The following is a 15,694-nucleotide window of genomic DNA, read 5'->3' as shown; positions in this document are numbered from 1 at the left end:
GGAATTCTAATGTTTTACTGCACATCACTAACAATATGGACACTTAAGAACATGTAAAAATCACCTCTAAAATGTATTTAGTATTTATGTTTTAAACCTTTTTAAAAAATGTTTAATCTTTCATTTTGAGTAATATTTGAATTAGTACTACAGTCCCTACTTGTCATTTTAAATCAGTGATAAAAGTTTGATTTATAGCATGTGACAGCTTATGCCACAATGTGAAAATATGATTTTCTTAAATAGTTTTGTGGGACTAGGAGAGGGAGGATTCTGAGATGCAAGACAGGAAAAGTAGTTGATCTCAATCAGGTGGTTAGCACTCGGACAAGTACCAGAAGATGTCTTACTTTCATTTATGTAGCAACTTTAGAAATTGTGTTACTGTGGCTCTGAACCTCAAGAAGCTTGAAGCAGATCTTAATTTTGGGGGAAGTGCTTTTTCAGCAGCCCATACTTCCACTTGACACCCCGTGGAGTTGACAAGAAAGAATTTTATGTCTGAGCGATGGAGTAACTTTGTAACCGTGGGGCTAGCCCCTAACAACAATTTAAGTAGATTTTGGAAATAATTACCATTGATTGTTCTTAATTATATGGGGAACACCAAAGAACAGTATTTGGAAGAAGAATATCTAATTGTGTGTTCTGTTTGCATATATTTTAAATACATGGATATGACTTTGAAGTTCTTCATTAAAAATCTTAAATTTTGCTCAGTTCTCTAGGTAACATTTAAGGTGACTTTAATTTTCTTAAAAAAAGAAAGTTTAGTGGGAATGGTATAGCTCAAGTGGTAGAGCACATGCTTAGCATACACAGGACCCTGGGTTCAATCCCCAGTACCTCCTCTAAAAATAAGTAAGTAAACCTAATTACCTCCTCCCCCCAAAATAAATAAATAAATAAATAAATAAATAAATAAATAAATAAATAAAGTTTTTTAAAAGGTTAAGAAAATGTATGGTAGTTATATAGACAACTTGTAGAGGGGGAAATACATAGGAATTAGCATGATATAGTGGAGAGAGAAGATATGCATAAGTAATGGAGAAACCCAGGTTCTAATCTTACCCCTGCTGTTAAGTAATTTTATGACTGGGTGAGTCAGTGGACTCATTTGGACATAAATTTGTCTTGTTTGGAAAATGAAAAAGTAGCTAGGTGAACTGAGGTCCCAATAAGTAAATTCCACAGTTTGCAAATCTCAGAGCGCCACTATTTTTGAAAATTTTACCAGTTCAACTTTAATAAGTTTTGGCTACCTCATACTCCAGATGTTTTATGCATTCTTTACTTTTTTTTTTTTAGGACTATTATAAAACAGGAATAATCCGTTGTCCTGATGGCATATCTATTCCTGAACTGAGAGAAGCATGTGACTATCTTTGTATCTCTTTTGAATATAGTACTATTAAATGTAGAGATCTCAGTAAGTATGATGTTTTGTCTGTAAGTGGTCTGTAGAGTTACAGTATATTGGAATCAAAAGCTTGAAATAGTGCTGTTTACCTAGACTTCAAATATTTGTTAAATTGTAAAGCACTCTAATGCCATGAAGATTATTTATGGAAGTCCACAGAGATCTTTATAAGCTCTTAGTGCAATTTTCTAAAACTTTCTTTCAAATTTATTTTTTTAGATAGATTCTTCTAGATTTCCTCTTCAATTGTTTCCTCTGTCATTTGTTGCCAGTCTTTATCTCCCAGCTTGAGAGCCGTGACTTTGGCCAATATCATATTTGGCTTCACTCTTCAGATCACATCAACCAAAAATTTATAATTTTTTTGTATTTACGATGTAATATAATATCCTGTGCCACTATGGAAGATACAAATAATTGTCAAGAACAGTATTTGTCACTAAAGATCTTAAAATGAATACCAAATACCTAGCCCTCATTTATACACAAGGTTAAATGACTTCATCCAAGAACTTACAACATAGTCTCAGAGCAGAGTCTAGAACTTTGCAAATCCTAACTCTAATATTTTTCTCTCATCCCTTCCCTAACACCCTTCCCTAGCAACCATCCGTGTTTTCACTGTTATGTCATGTCTAAGAGGAAAAGGTGATTATATACATAGAAAAGTAAAAATGTGTATGAGAATTATCAAACGGTGACTTGGATTTTAAGTGGCTGGAAAAGTTAAGAAGGAGATGTCATTGTGGGTTAGTAGGATTGGGAAAGAGTTCAGAGGAGACATAGGTAGTAAAGAATACATAGAAATGACTTCTTAATCTTCTTTCATAGACCCTACCATATAGTGAAGGGACTGGTAGGTAGTAGCTCCCCAGATAGGCTATAATTTCCTCATTATTCACATTCCCTTTCCAGGCAAAGATTTGCTCGTTGATTGAATATGGGGTGGGAAAGAGAGAAGAGGACTTTAATTAGAAGTGTGGAGTTGCCATTAATTGAGATGGAGGAGACCTCATGGGGAGCAGAAATCTAAAAGCTTGATTTTGGATATGTTAAGTTTGAAATATCTATTAGACATCCAAGTGGAATTGCTGAGTGGGGCATTGGGCATACATGTCTAAAATTGAAGAGAAAGATGTGGGCCAGTTATTTATATATAGGAGTTATAATTATATGGGTAGTACTCAAAGAAAAAATATTTTAAGGACTGTACACATTGATCTGTAACCCCTCTTTTCACATAACAGGCTTAACCAAGTTAAGGACTTTTATTCTAAGGATAGAATGGCATGGAAGGTTTAAACAAGAGACACCTATTAGATTTGGCTGCTGTGGGGAAAATGAATTACACAGGGGCAAAAGCAAATGATGGGAATATAATTAGAAAGTTTACAGTAGTTTGGGTGAGAGTTGATGATTTGGACTATGGTGGGGGAAATGAGGATGGAATGAGTTTTGGTTAACTATTGTTATGTAATAGTCCATTCCAAACTTAGTGGCATAAAATAATCTTTATTTTGTGTGTTGAGAATTCAGACAAGGTACAACAGAGGTGTCTTATGTCTGCTTCATAATATGTGAGGCCTCATCTCGTGAAGGATTGAAGGGCTGAGGTGACTCAGAAGGTTTAAGACTTCTTCACTCACATGTGTGCACCTTAGACTAGGATGACTCAAAGGCTGGTTTCGGCTAGGACTGTCAGACAGAGTACCTACCTACATATGACCTCTTCATGTGGCTTGGGCTTCTTCAAGCCTGGAGACTGGGTTCAGAGAGGAAGCATTTGGAGAGCGAGCATTCCCAAGACTGAGGCAGAACCATAAGTTACATATCCCTCACCTCTGCTGCATTCCCCTGGTTACAAGCAAGTTAGTACGACCAGGCTAGATTAAAGGAGAGAGGAATTGGACTTCTGTGAGGAGAAGTCAGGGTCACATTGCAGGAAAGTGTGTGACAAAGGAGATTTTGAAGCTATCTTTGGAAAATAGCATCTTCCAGGGAAAGAAATGACACAATTCAACTTGTATTTAAGAGGTGGACTTCATAGAGCTTGGGAATGATTGAATTGAGATGAAAGAGGAATCAAGGATTCATTCATTTATTCTACAAAAATTTAAGAGCCTGTCATATGACTAGCACTCTTCTGCGATGATTCTGAGAACTTGAGTGGATGGTGATGCGATTTATTGGTTTGGAAAGCACTGCAGAGTGAGACAGAAATGATTAAGTTCAGTTTTGGATATGTTGAGTTCGAGGTGCCTTTGAGGGGGCATCCTAGTGAAGATTTCCAGGAGGCAGTTGACTGTAGTGCATCTAGAATATAGAAGGCAGAATTAGTAGAATAAATTGGGAATTGTCAGCATAAGGTGAGAGAAGAAAAGAACTTAACATTTTTTTTCTGAAAAATACCAATATTTAATGAACAGCTAGAGGAGAAAGAGTTGACAAAGGTGACTGAAATAGAATGGCCAGAGAGGAGAAAGAACACCAGGGATAATGGTATCAGATTCTTAGAGATGAGAATATGTAAGGAGGGAGTGGTCCCTGTAAGAGATTCCATTGAGAGGTTAAATAAAATCGGGATCAAACGATGTTCATCGTCTTTAACAATTTAAAGGTCATTTTCAGACTCTATTGAGGGCAGTTTTGAGTAGTGAGTATGGAAGTCAGATTGGAATTGGTTCAGAAGTTAGGGGAAAGAAAATGTGTTTATATATCTAGAAGTTTGGCTATGAAGGGAATTTAAATTTAAAAAATCCTAATGGAAACAGTCCTAGAGAAGCAGAGGGCTAAATAATAATAATACAGATTGTTATTTAATTATTTATTATGTTGTTAATAATTATTCTATAATTAGACAACATAGTGTAAGGAGAAGAAAGCTCTCCTTTGTGAGACTGTGGTTTTGAGTTTTGGTGTCCTTTTCTGACCCTCCTAGTAGTTCCTGAGGTGGTAGAGCCTTAGATAGGAGATAGGACATTGCTGTTGAAATAAGAATAAAAAGAAAAATGATTAGGTCAACGTAGGTGAGGCTGTGTATTTGGGAAGTTAAAGTTGTTCATTATGTCTGGACTTAAGAAGGGTCAAGTGAAGTGTATCTTCCATTCCTCTCAATTCTAGGGTCACGTCAGCAATATAATTCCTGTACTGTGCTGTATTTTGCTTGGCCTTTTGCCACTGTTTTTCCAAAGTCGGTTGACTCAGTTCATCCTACCCTTTTTCCTACACTGAAATATTAATGTTGTTTTTAAATAATTTTCTGAGAAGGAAAACATGTGGAAGATGGAATATGGGAGCTATTTTATTTCATATAGATAATCTGAAAAAATATCCTTAGGATATACTTTAAGATATAACTGCATATATTGATAGAAGACAACATGATATAGTGAAGAAAAAAAAAAACCCTGGACTAGAGATGGAGTAGGAGGGTAGTTTTAATTCTGATTTTGCAAATTAGTTTTTTAACCTTTGGTAGATTGCTTTATGATGTGTAAAACAAAGGAGCTTGTGTTGGATGACTTTAATTGGCCCTTCTTGCTGTAAGATTCTACAGTTCCATAAGAACTCCTCCTGAGAAAAGTTTTGTTGACTAAAGAATAACCATTATATTGTTTACAGGGTCCCAAAGTAGATGCTGAACTAATCTGATGTTTTATTTGTCTGTTGTTTCTGCTCTTATCAGTCATCCAAAAAAATCAAGATTTTTGGGGGGGTTTCATTTCAGGTGCCCTAATGCATGAGTTATCAAATGATGGTGCTCGTAAACAGTTTGAATTTTATCTAGAAGAAATGATCCTGCCTCTCATGGTAGCTAGTGCCCAGAGTGGGGAACGTGAATGCCACATAGTGGTGCTTACAGACGATGATGTGGTTGATTGGGATGAAGAGTATCCACCACAGATGGGAGAAGAATATTCACAAAGTAAGTATTGTGGCATATTTTCTCTCCTGAATCATCATAAATTCTCTAGCTTTTATAATATTGATCAAAGGACAATTTTTATAAAAATTTTTATAAAGAAAAAAACCCTTACACCAGGAATCAGCAAACTAAGGCTTGTGGGCCAAATCCAGCCTTTTGCCCATTTTAATAAATAAAGTTATATGTATTGTCTATGGCTGCTTTTGCGCTACATTGGCCGAGTTGAGTAGTTGTAATGAAGACCGCATGGCTAGCAAAGCCCAAAGTTATTTACTGTCTGGCCCTTTACAGAAAAAATGCACCCACCCCTGTCATGTACAGAAATGGCTTGCTCTTTGTTGAGTATTTGGATCTTGATGGTTTTTTCTTTGCGTTTAGAAGCACCCAAGAGAAGTAGATCCTGGAATAGTAGATAATAAAAAATAAGCTGATTTTTTTAGATGAAATTTTATTTGTATGTAACATGAAAAGCTTCAACTCATTGATTTCAAAGATGACTTTAAGTTCTACGATATTCCTTTTTAAAATCATATGTGTTTCTGGAGGATGCAATGACCTGAAAGCTTTATGGAACTATAGTTTAGATATTTCTGACCAAAACAGCACATCTTGAGCAGCAGTGACTAACTTTTTCTGTTGTGCTTCCAATCTTTGATAAAAACCTTTTTATTTTTTTTTTTTGTTAGAAATTTTATTTTACATTATTTTTCTTGGTGGACCCAGTACAGTACTTTTGAATAGTTTCATAGATTGAGAAGAAGATAGAGTTAAAAAAGGAGCTAGGTAAAATAGCCTAGCATCTTGTTTTATACTCCAGTCTCTGTTGAATCGGTAAGGGTTAGAGTTTAAGTAAAAATTACAAGATTATAGAAATTAGTAGAACACCTTAATTCTGATTTTTCAATTTTATTTACCCTTTTATAAAAATAAAAGCAGGCTCCAAGTGTTTTTTTTTTTTAATACTTCTAAAGAAGATTTTCAAACGATTATTCTAACACAATTTTTGGTAGCATTTTTCAGTATTTACATTGAGATGTTTGTTTCCTTTGCATGATATGCGTAAATGACTATTGTGATTCTTCTGTGGGCAGTTGTAGTAGTAGACATTTATGTTGCTATTTCCTCATTCCTAGGTTCTTTGACAATGGTTTTCTATAATACGTGGAATAAAATGTTGAACAAAACACAGGAAAAATGGAAAGTTACCAATATCAAAAGAAATACACTAAGTTTTTTTTCTGTTGAGAGAAAGGAATTAACAAACTTAGTATATGTATTTTAGTTTTTAGGAAGTTTGACTTCAAGAGAGTAGAACCAACCATAGAACACAAATGACATTATAGGTGATACAGGAATTATAACAGACTTGGTTTTTCCTTCTTAGTTGTTGAGCTTTTCATTTCAGTGTTTTTTGATTTGTTTCTTATCTTAAGCTTTGAAGTTTAAAAGGACTGAAACATTTTTACTTAATTTGTCTAAATATATTTCATTTTGTGCCAAGATGTTCCAACCTAAAGAAGATACATTTAAAGGGACAGAAATAGCCTCTTCAGCTTGATTTTCCTAAATGTGACATTATAACACCAAACATTATGAGATGCCAAAAAATCTTAATCATAATATATCAATAATCTTAAGGATGTAGTGATAATCACGTATTTACCCCATGAGTAGCTTCTGTATACGTTTTTTCCTTTTATTGGCTCTTAAACCAGCATGTTTGGTTTGTGAGTGTGTTTTTCTTTTTTTGAAAAAACCTTTGCAGTTCACCTTTTAAGGGAGATAACTCCACCTGAAAGAGAGAAGGCGAGGAAGGTCCTTCAGTCTAACTCCCTGAAGTGCCCAGCACATTTGGAAGACTCAACATGTTGTCAGTGGAATGTCTGTCCTTTGCAAAGCCAGTTTGCTCTAAACAGACTAACCTAGGCAGAACATGCTCGAATCTGCCATTTTTAACATCAGTATTAAATGGGGCTGTTCGCCTGAATGGAAAACAGTTTGTGGGGAGGGTCTTTGCCTTTTGGGGGAATTATTAATAGTTGCTCAATCCATGAAATGTAAGATGTATCCATTTTGTACTTTCTGACAAGGTAGTTTTTTTTTTTTCTCTCCAGATGAGGTCTTGTAGGCATCAGAGTAAAGTTCTTTGCCTGCTTAATAATGATATGTTTGATACCTTCTTTTGGTGTTCTTTATTTGAAGAAATTGGGGCAGATCCCATTCCAGTAAGTTTGTATATGATATATCTTTCAGAAGGAGATTCTTCCTATGGATTGGGTTACCTGGTTGGTTATTAAAGCTTCTCTTGTTTCAACTTATGTAGACATTTGCTTATATATTAACTGTACTGAATTGTCCTGTCATGTGGCTAGTCATCCTTTGGCATCACTGCATCCATTATTTGGGCTTTTAGGGTTGTCAGTCTCCTTTGATGATCAAGATAAACTTAATCATTTCCAAGTACTTTGATTTTAATAAGAAAATATTTTTGTCTCTTTGTTTCCAGTTATTTATAGCACAAAATTATATAGATTTTTCAAGTACATTGAAAACAGAGATGTGGCCAAATCAGTTTTGAAGGAGAGGGGTCTTAAGAAGATTAGACTGGGAATAGAAGGTAAGACATTTTCACTACTCTCTATTAATTTTCTTTTGGAAAAATAAGTTCTACAGTTCCAGTTGGAATATAGTTTGAATACTCAGAGAAAAACTCAGACAAATGATATTAAATGCTTATGCAGTAGACATAAATGACAAAAATAGGCTTCCTTTATCTGAGAAGATAAATAGAAGGCTATTAGAAATTATTATTTATTCGATTAGATTCCCTAGCAATATAGAATGTGAATGTCTTTTCCACCATAGTTCGACCTAATGCGTTTTTTAGAAGTCCATATAGTGTGTTTGGCATGAACGTGTGTACGTTCCCATATTGGCAGGGCTCTTTGTCTCTAGTGATTGTTGGAGCTCCTCAAAGCCCAACAGAACTAAAAGCTAGTACTTTCTGAACATTCATATAAAAGCAGTACTAGTAGCTTACTGGTGTCTTAAGGTATGATGGTTAGCTTATTTTCAACTTAAATTGAATTGCAAATGTATTCCATCTTACTTAAATGCATACATTTTTAGATTGCTTTTTACTTTATGATTTAAATGAATTTTTCCAGATGTCATGTCAGATGCTTCTTTTATTTTAAAGTGTCCTTACTAAAAACAAAATATCTTGGCATTTCATAGCATAGTGTAAAGAGTAAAGGTTCTGGAGCCAGATTACTTGTGTTCAAATCCTGTGAGTTAATAGCTGTATGACCTTGGCCAAGGCACTTAATGTCTCTCTCTCAGTTTTGTCATCTAAAATGGGAGCATTGATAAGTACTTTATAGGGTTATTATGAGGATAGAATGAATTCATACATGAAAAACACTTAAGATAGGACCTGGCACATAGTAATTTCTCAGTATGTATTCATGATGGTGAAAATGAAGATAATGGTGTCGATCAATGACCAGATGAGCTGTTGGAGATCACAATAATGGGCTGCTGAGACATACAGGGAAGGATGACCAGAAATAGGGACTTTATAGTAAGGGGAGGAAACTCGGGGCTTAAAAAAAATAGTTGCTGACACATAAGCTTTACCAGTGTGTGTCCTCTTCTGTCGATGGGATTTAGCTGTTTGATTTCAGCACTAAGGAGAAGGCAACTGGAGAGAGTGACTCTAGATTGGGAGGACAGGGATGGCCTTTCTAAGAAGCAGACATTTGATCTGAAGCCTGATGACAAGTGGGTTGGAACTAGATTGTAAAAAAGCCTCATGTTCTGTGCTAAGGAGTATAGACCTTCCCCTTTAAGCATGAGGAAACCATTGGTAGTTTTTAAGCAAGGATGTAATATGATTACACTTGTGTAAAAGTGGTGATTCTGTGTGGAGGACAGATTGGAATATAGTGAGATGGGAATTTTAGACTTTCTAGTAGCCAAAGAGCAATTAAGGACAAGGGAGTAGAAGTGGAAGCTTTTCTGATCTCTGGTGCTGCCCTTCAGATGGGAATTGAGTGGAAGTGTGAAACAAAGAAGGTATTCTACACAAGGTCTTTAGAAGGTATTTAGTCCTGCTTGCTCCTGCGGGCCCCACACCACCCAGCCCCACCTCAACCACATATGTGCACACTCCACAGATGGCTACACTGGCTACCAGTGATGCCTACATACATCCTCCTGTGCAGGAATCCTTAATCGAGTCCCTATTATGTGAGGCCAATTTTTTTCTGATTCTAACTGTGGCCCATGGGCCAAGTCCAACCCATTACCTGTTTGTTTGTTTTTTTTATAAATAAAGTTTTATTGGAACATAGACAAGCTAATTTATGTATTGTCTGTGGCTGATTTCACTTTACAGTGGCATAATTGAGTAGGTGTGTCAGAGACCATATGGCCCACAAATCTGAAATATTTACCATCTGGCCCTTTACAGAAAATGTTTGCCAGTCTTTGGTCTGAACTAGCAATTCTTACTAGTAGGAAGGAAAGAAGGAACTTGTGATAGCTTCTAAAGAAAGTATGTCTTTAGAGAAATTGGCTTACTGGTAAATGAGTGAAAATTTTTCCAAAACTAGGATAGTCCTTACCGGTTGTTACTTTATAGTGATTATGATCCAAGAGGAGGAAGCTATATAATCAGGGAAAGCTAGGTCAACTGGAGGGAGGACGATGACAAAAAAAACCCTACAGCCTAAAAGTTGAGGATTATGTTTTATTTAGTGACCTTACTGAGGATTATAGCACAGGATACAACAGCCTCTCAGTTCTGAGAAACTATTCCAAAGAGGTAGGGGAGGAGCCAGTATATATGTATGAATTTTTGCTGAAAAAAAATGTAGTTGAACATCAAAAGATTACTGCTAATCACAAAAAAAAGACATCTCAAGTTAATGATTTTAGTGCTTCTCTATTTGAGAAGATACAGAAATCTGGGCTCATTGAAATTATTCCCTTGATATGCATCTCAGCTGTCTTGGGCCAGAATCCTGTTTTTCTCCATCCTAAATTCCCTTCAGGGTGCACTGTAGGGCAGGGCGGGGAAGAAGGGGCCTGCAGGACGCCTTCGTGGCAGGCAGCATTTGTTGTTTACTGAAAAGACAGGCAACATTTTTTTTTGTCCACAGCTGCTTAGGAATTGCCAATCTGAATGAACTGCTTGGTCGTTGAGAGTAGTAACATTAAGATGGTATGGGGTTAAAATATTTGCTTTGCTAACCTAGGTGCAGAAGTACCTGGAACCAGTGAAGCTATTGAGCTCTAAAGCTGCTTGTCATTTAACAACAAAAAAAGAAAGATAAACACTCAGAACGAAATAAAGATCAGATTTAGGTTTAATGAAAATAGAAGGCTAATGTGGTAAATTGCAGGCCTTGAGGCCAGATAATCCTGTTCAGGGTTGGTAAGGATAGGACTGGCACCCGCGGTGTGCTACGTACCATTGTATTCGGGCCCCAGCCCCTCCATGCTCTTACTTTAGGAATGTCTTTCTGGTGGTTGATGGATGGTGGAAGATTTTGTGAATTACATCAGTAGGATTTCAGTTTCTTGTTGTTGAACTGATGACTAAAGGGGTAGAATATTGGTTTCCGTTCTTTAGTTTGTTCAGGAACTGCAGTACAAAAGGCCTCTTTAGGTTAAGCTGTGTAAGAAATGTGGGGACCCTGTGCATGTCCATGTGTGTGTGTGTGAGTATCCTCAGTCTTTAAAGCCTTTCTCTCCTTTAGGTTATCCTACCTACAAAGAAAAAGTAAAGAAAAGGCCTGGGGGCCGCCCAGAAGTGATTTACAACTATGTCCAAAGACCCTTTATTCGAATGTCTTGGGAGAAGGAAGAAGGAAAGAGTCGACATGTAGACTTTCAGTGTGTGAAGAGTAAATCTATCACCAACCTTGCAGCAGCTGCCGCAGACATTCCCCAGGATCAGCTGGTGGTCATGCACCCAACTCCACAAGTGGATGAGCTGGATATTCTCCCTATCCATCCCCCTTCTGGCAACAACGACCTCGATCCTGACGCACAGAATCCAATGCTGTGATGCTGACGTTCCTTGAAACCATAGCATGCTACTCTTCACAGTGACGTTGCACTCTCCTCATTCTGCACTGCAAGGCCACTCTCTTCATTGTGAGATGCACATAACAATGTTTAGGATATTGCAGTGTAGGCTTTTTAAAGACCAAAGGTAGCTGAATGGTTTTTTAAATGAGTACAACTCTAGCATCTTGAAGTTCCAGTTATATAAATGTATTTGTTTACCAGTAGGTTTGTGAAATTGGTTCTTTGTATGGGGGACAGTCCTTTTTCACACATCTAGATCTTTTCAGGCGTGGTGGAAATTGGCAGCTGGGGTACTTTCAGTCTAGGTTGATATTTATCACACCCCAGATAAAGTGTAGAATATTATATAGTTGCACTTTATAAATGGTGGTTAAATGGAATTATTCAAGCCATTTTTATAGTTGTGATGCACAGTATAATTAAGTGCTTCTGTCAGAGTATTCCTTCAGTAAAGTGTGTTTTCTGCTGCCCATGATGAGCGAAAAATGAGTTTATCATTGGGCTTATTTGAATGATTAGGATGAAATTCAATGCCCACATCTTTTCAGTTATCTCCAGTGCCCTTTTCACTCTTTCCAAGTGAGTCACATGCAGGGAGTGTGAACATCAGAGGTGGTTTATTATCCAGTCTGCCTTACCCTTAATCTGTTCACAGATTATTTATTTACTAATAATTTTTTTCTTAAGAGTTATGAGATAGGAAAATGAACTGTTTGCTCTTCATTTACTAAATGATTGTAAACTCAAGTTTTTCATCAAAATAAAATTCCATTGTTTTAATGTTTCTGATATTTATAACCATCTTGAGCAGATTTTCAGTTTCATAATTAGCAGATTTCCTGTCTTATTGATATCATAACTAGAATGCAGATAGTAGCTCAAGGAACTCCAATTTGGTATATGTGGGATGAGGCACTTGTATTCCCTACTAATTATAAAATATACTATAAATCCAAAATATTGTTAGAGCTGAAAAGAACATTTTCTAGTCCACCTTGATATGGAGGGTGAAATACCTTTACCAGGTCCTGTAGTAGCCTTAAGTTTCAGAGGCAAATTCTTGGCAGTGGTTCACTGCTTTTTCCATTGTACTGTGCTATATATTCTGCTTAGCAAATTATTCATGCAAGTACTTTTTTCTTTTCTTTTTTTTCTTTTTTTTTTTTTTTTTTAGTATCCTGTGGCCCAGTTCAAGAAGGAATCGGAAGTATTTGGGTGCTTTGGATCTGGGGTCACTTAATGTTTGAAGCCATACAAGGTAGTAGTTCAGAGAGGAGGTGTAGTAGAGAAGCCGATGTGTTCTGTTTAATCTTTGAGTTTGTCATTTCAGAGGATCCGAAGTATGTGTGTAAGCATGTTGTGTGTGAGAATATGTTTATGCTCATATAAATTAAAATTTGCAACAATTTGGGGATTAACTATGTTTACAATACAGCTAAACTAGTAACAGGGAGATTATGTAAGTCCTAGAATTGTTATGAAGGCCAGAAAAGCACTGCCCGTGTTTTTGGTGTGGATCATCCATAAATACCCACCATGGGAAAAAATCGATGATGCATTTTCCTGTAGGGTTTTTTTCCCTAATCATTTGAAATGTGAACAGTATTTATAGAACAAGGGAAACATTTATTAAAAATATTTAACTAATACATTATACTTTAACCCATATTTATAGTAAAGGATTCTTACAAGGAAGAATAAACGGCTTTATGATACAATTAGTATAAGAAATATCCACATGGGGGACTTCTTTGTAGTGTAAAAACACCATACATCTGAAATGACCATTTGCATATAAAAGCTACCAATGATGCTTCTGTGCACAATGATTAAAAAATTCAACACAAACAGAATCCAAAATATACAATTAATGCAAGCTATCCACAGCTAGCCCAACAATCGATGACGAGGAAACACTGGAGCAGGCTTCGTTCCACTTTGTCTGAAGTTACACATGTAAGATTGACTTGTATCAATGGCTCTGAGATGGCTTTTATGAAGACAGTACATAAAAGCTGTTCTCTCCTTGTCCAGTAAGCTTCACAGACTGTAAAACTCCATCAGTGATGCACTTTGATACTGTAGCTGTTGCCAAAGCAACACATAGTGTTTACAGCGGCCACGGCAAGTCGCTAAAGTCAACAGGGCCACCCAGCCCAGCATCTGCTTCCAGGAGGCTCATTATGACAGCCATTGCTGCCTCGTCGTTGCTGGGACTGCTTGAGCCTTGATCGTTGTCTATCATGTCTATGCCTATGTGAGGGTTCTCGCCTGTGGGAGGAGATAAAGACTGGTCTGATGATACCGAAGCATGTTTTAAGTTTAGTAAGCAATTCCGAAGCACACTTAAGTTATATTTAACAGTAGGGCGAGCAGGATGAGGGAGGCTGCTTTGTGGGCTGCATTGCCATGTACATTTTTTAACTTTGGTATTTTTCAGAGGGAAGAACGAACTTTTTAGAAACAAAGTACTTAAAATTCAGTAAAGATTGAAAGTATTTTAGTTGACCTCATCTTATGATATAACCAGTTATAAGGAGGGAGTTACAGAAAAAAGAAATAATAGGAAGGTAGAGAGTCGAGGGCAAACTTCTAGAGAGAAAAAGATGGGTAGGATCGGAGACGCAGACTCCTTATCGCTTTATGACTTGGCATACCCTCTGAAATGCTTATTGAGCCCCCTTTTAGGCATCATCTCTGAATCTCCATTAGCCCTCCCTCTGAAGAAATTATGTTCCACACGCTGGGAGAAAGCCTGTGTCGAGGCGGCTGTAGCCTCCTGAGTTCCTGGGACAAACATGGACCCCCACCAGAACCCAACCATTAAACACAACTTTGAAGTAAAGATTTAAACAAATTTTATACCTTTACTTTGTTCTCATCAAGTTTACCTAGAACTAGCTTGTTTTGTACATTCAGTTCTTAAAATTGACTTTGTCAAATGTTTTTTGCAAGGTCATTGCAATGGAAATGAATAACAAAGCTACTTACCAAGAATAGAAGAGCTATCAGAATATGGATAACCTGGGTTCTCCTGAGCCTGCCCTGGTAGTAGGCCACTGGAAGGAATGTCTGGAGTCCCTCCATTTAAAATCTGCCAACAAAAGTGACGTTTTCACATCATCAGTTTCAGTATTACTTGCAGTGCCACCAAGAAAATGAGGTGTGTTGAAAAGAGGAAGGTGAGGAGAAAAAGCTTCAAATGGCTTCAGTTTCCTTTAGGATGATGTCACGTAAGAGATGGTCACAGTAAGGAAAAATACCTCTCCCCTTAATTCTTCTCTTTATTCGATTCAGCCCACATAGGCAATTTAAAGGCTGAATAGAATCCGTAGAGCATTCATTACCTTAGATCATGCTGTTCACATTTCTTTAGAGCCAAAGACTAAGCCTCAGTGAGCCCAGCTGGGCAGGTCCCATGTAAGAGAGTTAAACTTCTTACACCAACAAATGTTGCCGAAGAAGAAATAAAGGGTTGTTAAACTGAAGAGACAATAGCTCTGAAGTCACTAATGTAGAAGTAAACCTCATCACTAGATACCACAGGTGCTGACTTCAGTAACCAGTGGTTTAAGTTGTAAGAGAGGCTGCAGAGAAGTAGTGTTACTCTATTTCTGTGTGCCCCCAGCTGCCGCCCCCTGGCTGAGCCTCACAGAAAAAGCACCTTTTGAGAAGTATCTCGTTGTAGGAGAGGAAATAGTTTGATGGCAGCTTCGATTTCAGGCCTTGCCAGTAGATGGCACTACAACTTTATCTCCCCAGTCCAATTTTTTTTTTTTACAAGACTATCAGAAAGACTACACTCTAAATAAAAGTTGAGGACTCCAAAGAACTTTATGTAGGCTATTTTTATCAATATTTACTATAATTGAAGTTAAAACTAATACATTTTAAAAATCAAACTTATTACATGTTAATATGAATGGCATTTTAATGAAAAAATAACCAATTTCCCCCAAAAGGAAAAGTTAGACGTGTCATCATTTTACATTTTTTGCAAATCAGATGTATGGCTTAATAGAATTTAATTGGATTCTCATTTGCTTCTTCTGTCTGTTTTGATATGTTGTCTGAAGTACATTTATGAAGGAGCTCTGGCCTCACAGATAGGCAGTTGGAAAAGGATTGTGTATTAATAGCCTTTCAAATCATCATATTCTTTGATTCTCCATCAAAACTCAGCAAGTGGAAATTTCTTAAAGATTAGCTGCAATGAGGAATTTAAAATTGTTATCAATGAAAGTTTG

The 15,694-nt window shown here is 36.8% G+C and overlaps 2 protein-coding genes across 9 annotated transcripts in view; one reads left to right on the top strand and one right to left on the bottom strand.

The window, feature by feature from the left end:
• The window catches only part of BTBD10 (BTB domain containing 10), a 67,384-nt gene extending 55,157 nt beyond the window's left edge, over nt 1-12,227 (top strand). For all 4 annotated transcript variants that reach the window (XM_015238609.3, XM_006203548.4, XM_072969536.1 and 1 more), the window contains 4 exons: nt 1,312-1,432; nt 5,151-5,348; nt 7,855-7,965; nt 11,114-12,227. In XM_015238609.3, the coding sequence (XP_015094095.1) occupies nt 1,312-1,432; nt 5,151-5,348; nt 7,855-7,965; nt 11,114-11,424 (741 nt within the window). In that variant the 3' untranslated portion in view covers nt 11,425-12,227. The remainder of the gene's footprint in view (nt 1-1,311; nt 1,433-5,150; nt 5,349-7,854; nt 7,966-11,113) is intronic.
• Nucleotides 12,228-13,052: 825 nt separating this feature from the next.
• The window catches only part of BMAL1 (basic helix-loop-helix ARNT like 1), a 98,151-nt gene continuing 95,509 nt past the window's right edge, over nt 13,053-15,694 (bottom strand). For all 5 annotated transcript variants that reach the window (XM_072969531.1, XM_072969535.1, XM_072969533.1 and 2 more), the window contains 2 exons: nt 14,439-14,541; nt 13,053-13,718 (listed from right to left, as the gene is read on the bottom strand). In XM_072969531.1, coding sequence (XP_072825632.1) covers nt 13,558-13,718; nt 14,439-14,541 — 264 coding nt within the window. In that variant the 3' untranslated portion in view covers nt 13,053-13,557. The remainder of the gene's footprint in view (nt 13,719-14,438; nt 14,542-15,694) is intronic.

The sequence above is a fragment of the Vicugna pacos genome, chromosome 10 (assembly GCF_048564905.1).
Source record: "Vicugna pacos chromosome 10, VicPac4, whole genome shotgun sequence".
Taxonomy (NCBI): domain Eukaryota; kingdom Metazoa; phylum Chordata; class Mammalia; order Artiodactyla; family Camelidae; genus Vicugna; species Vicugna pacos.
This window is presented reverse-complemented; position numbering and strand designations above follow the sequence as displayed.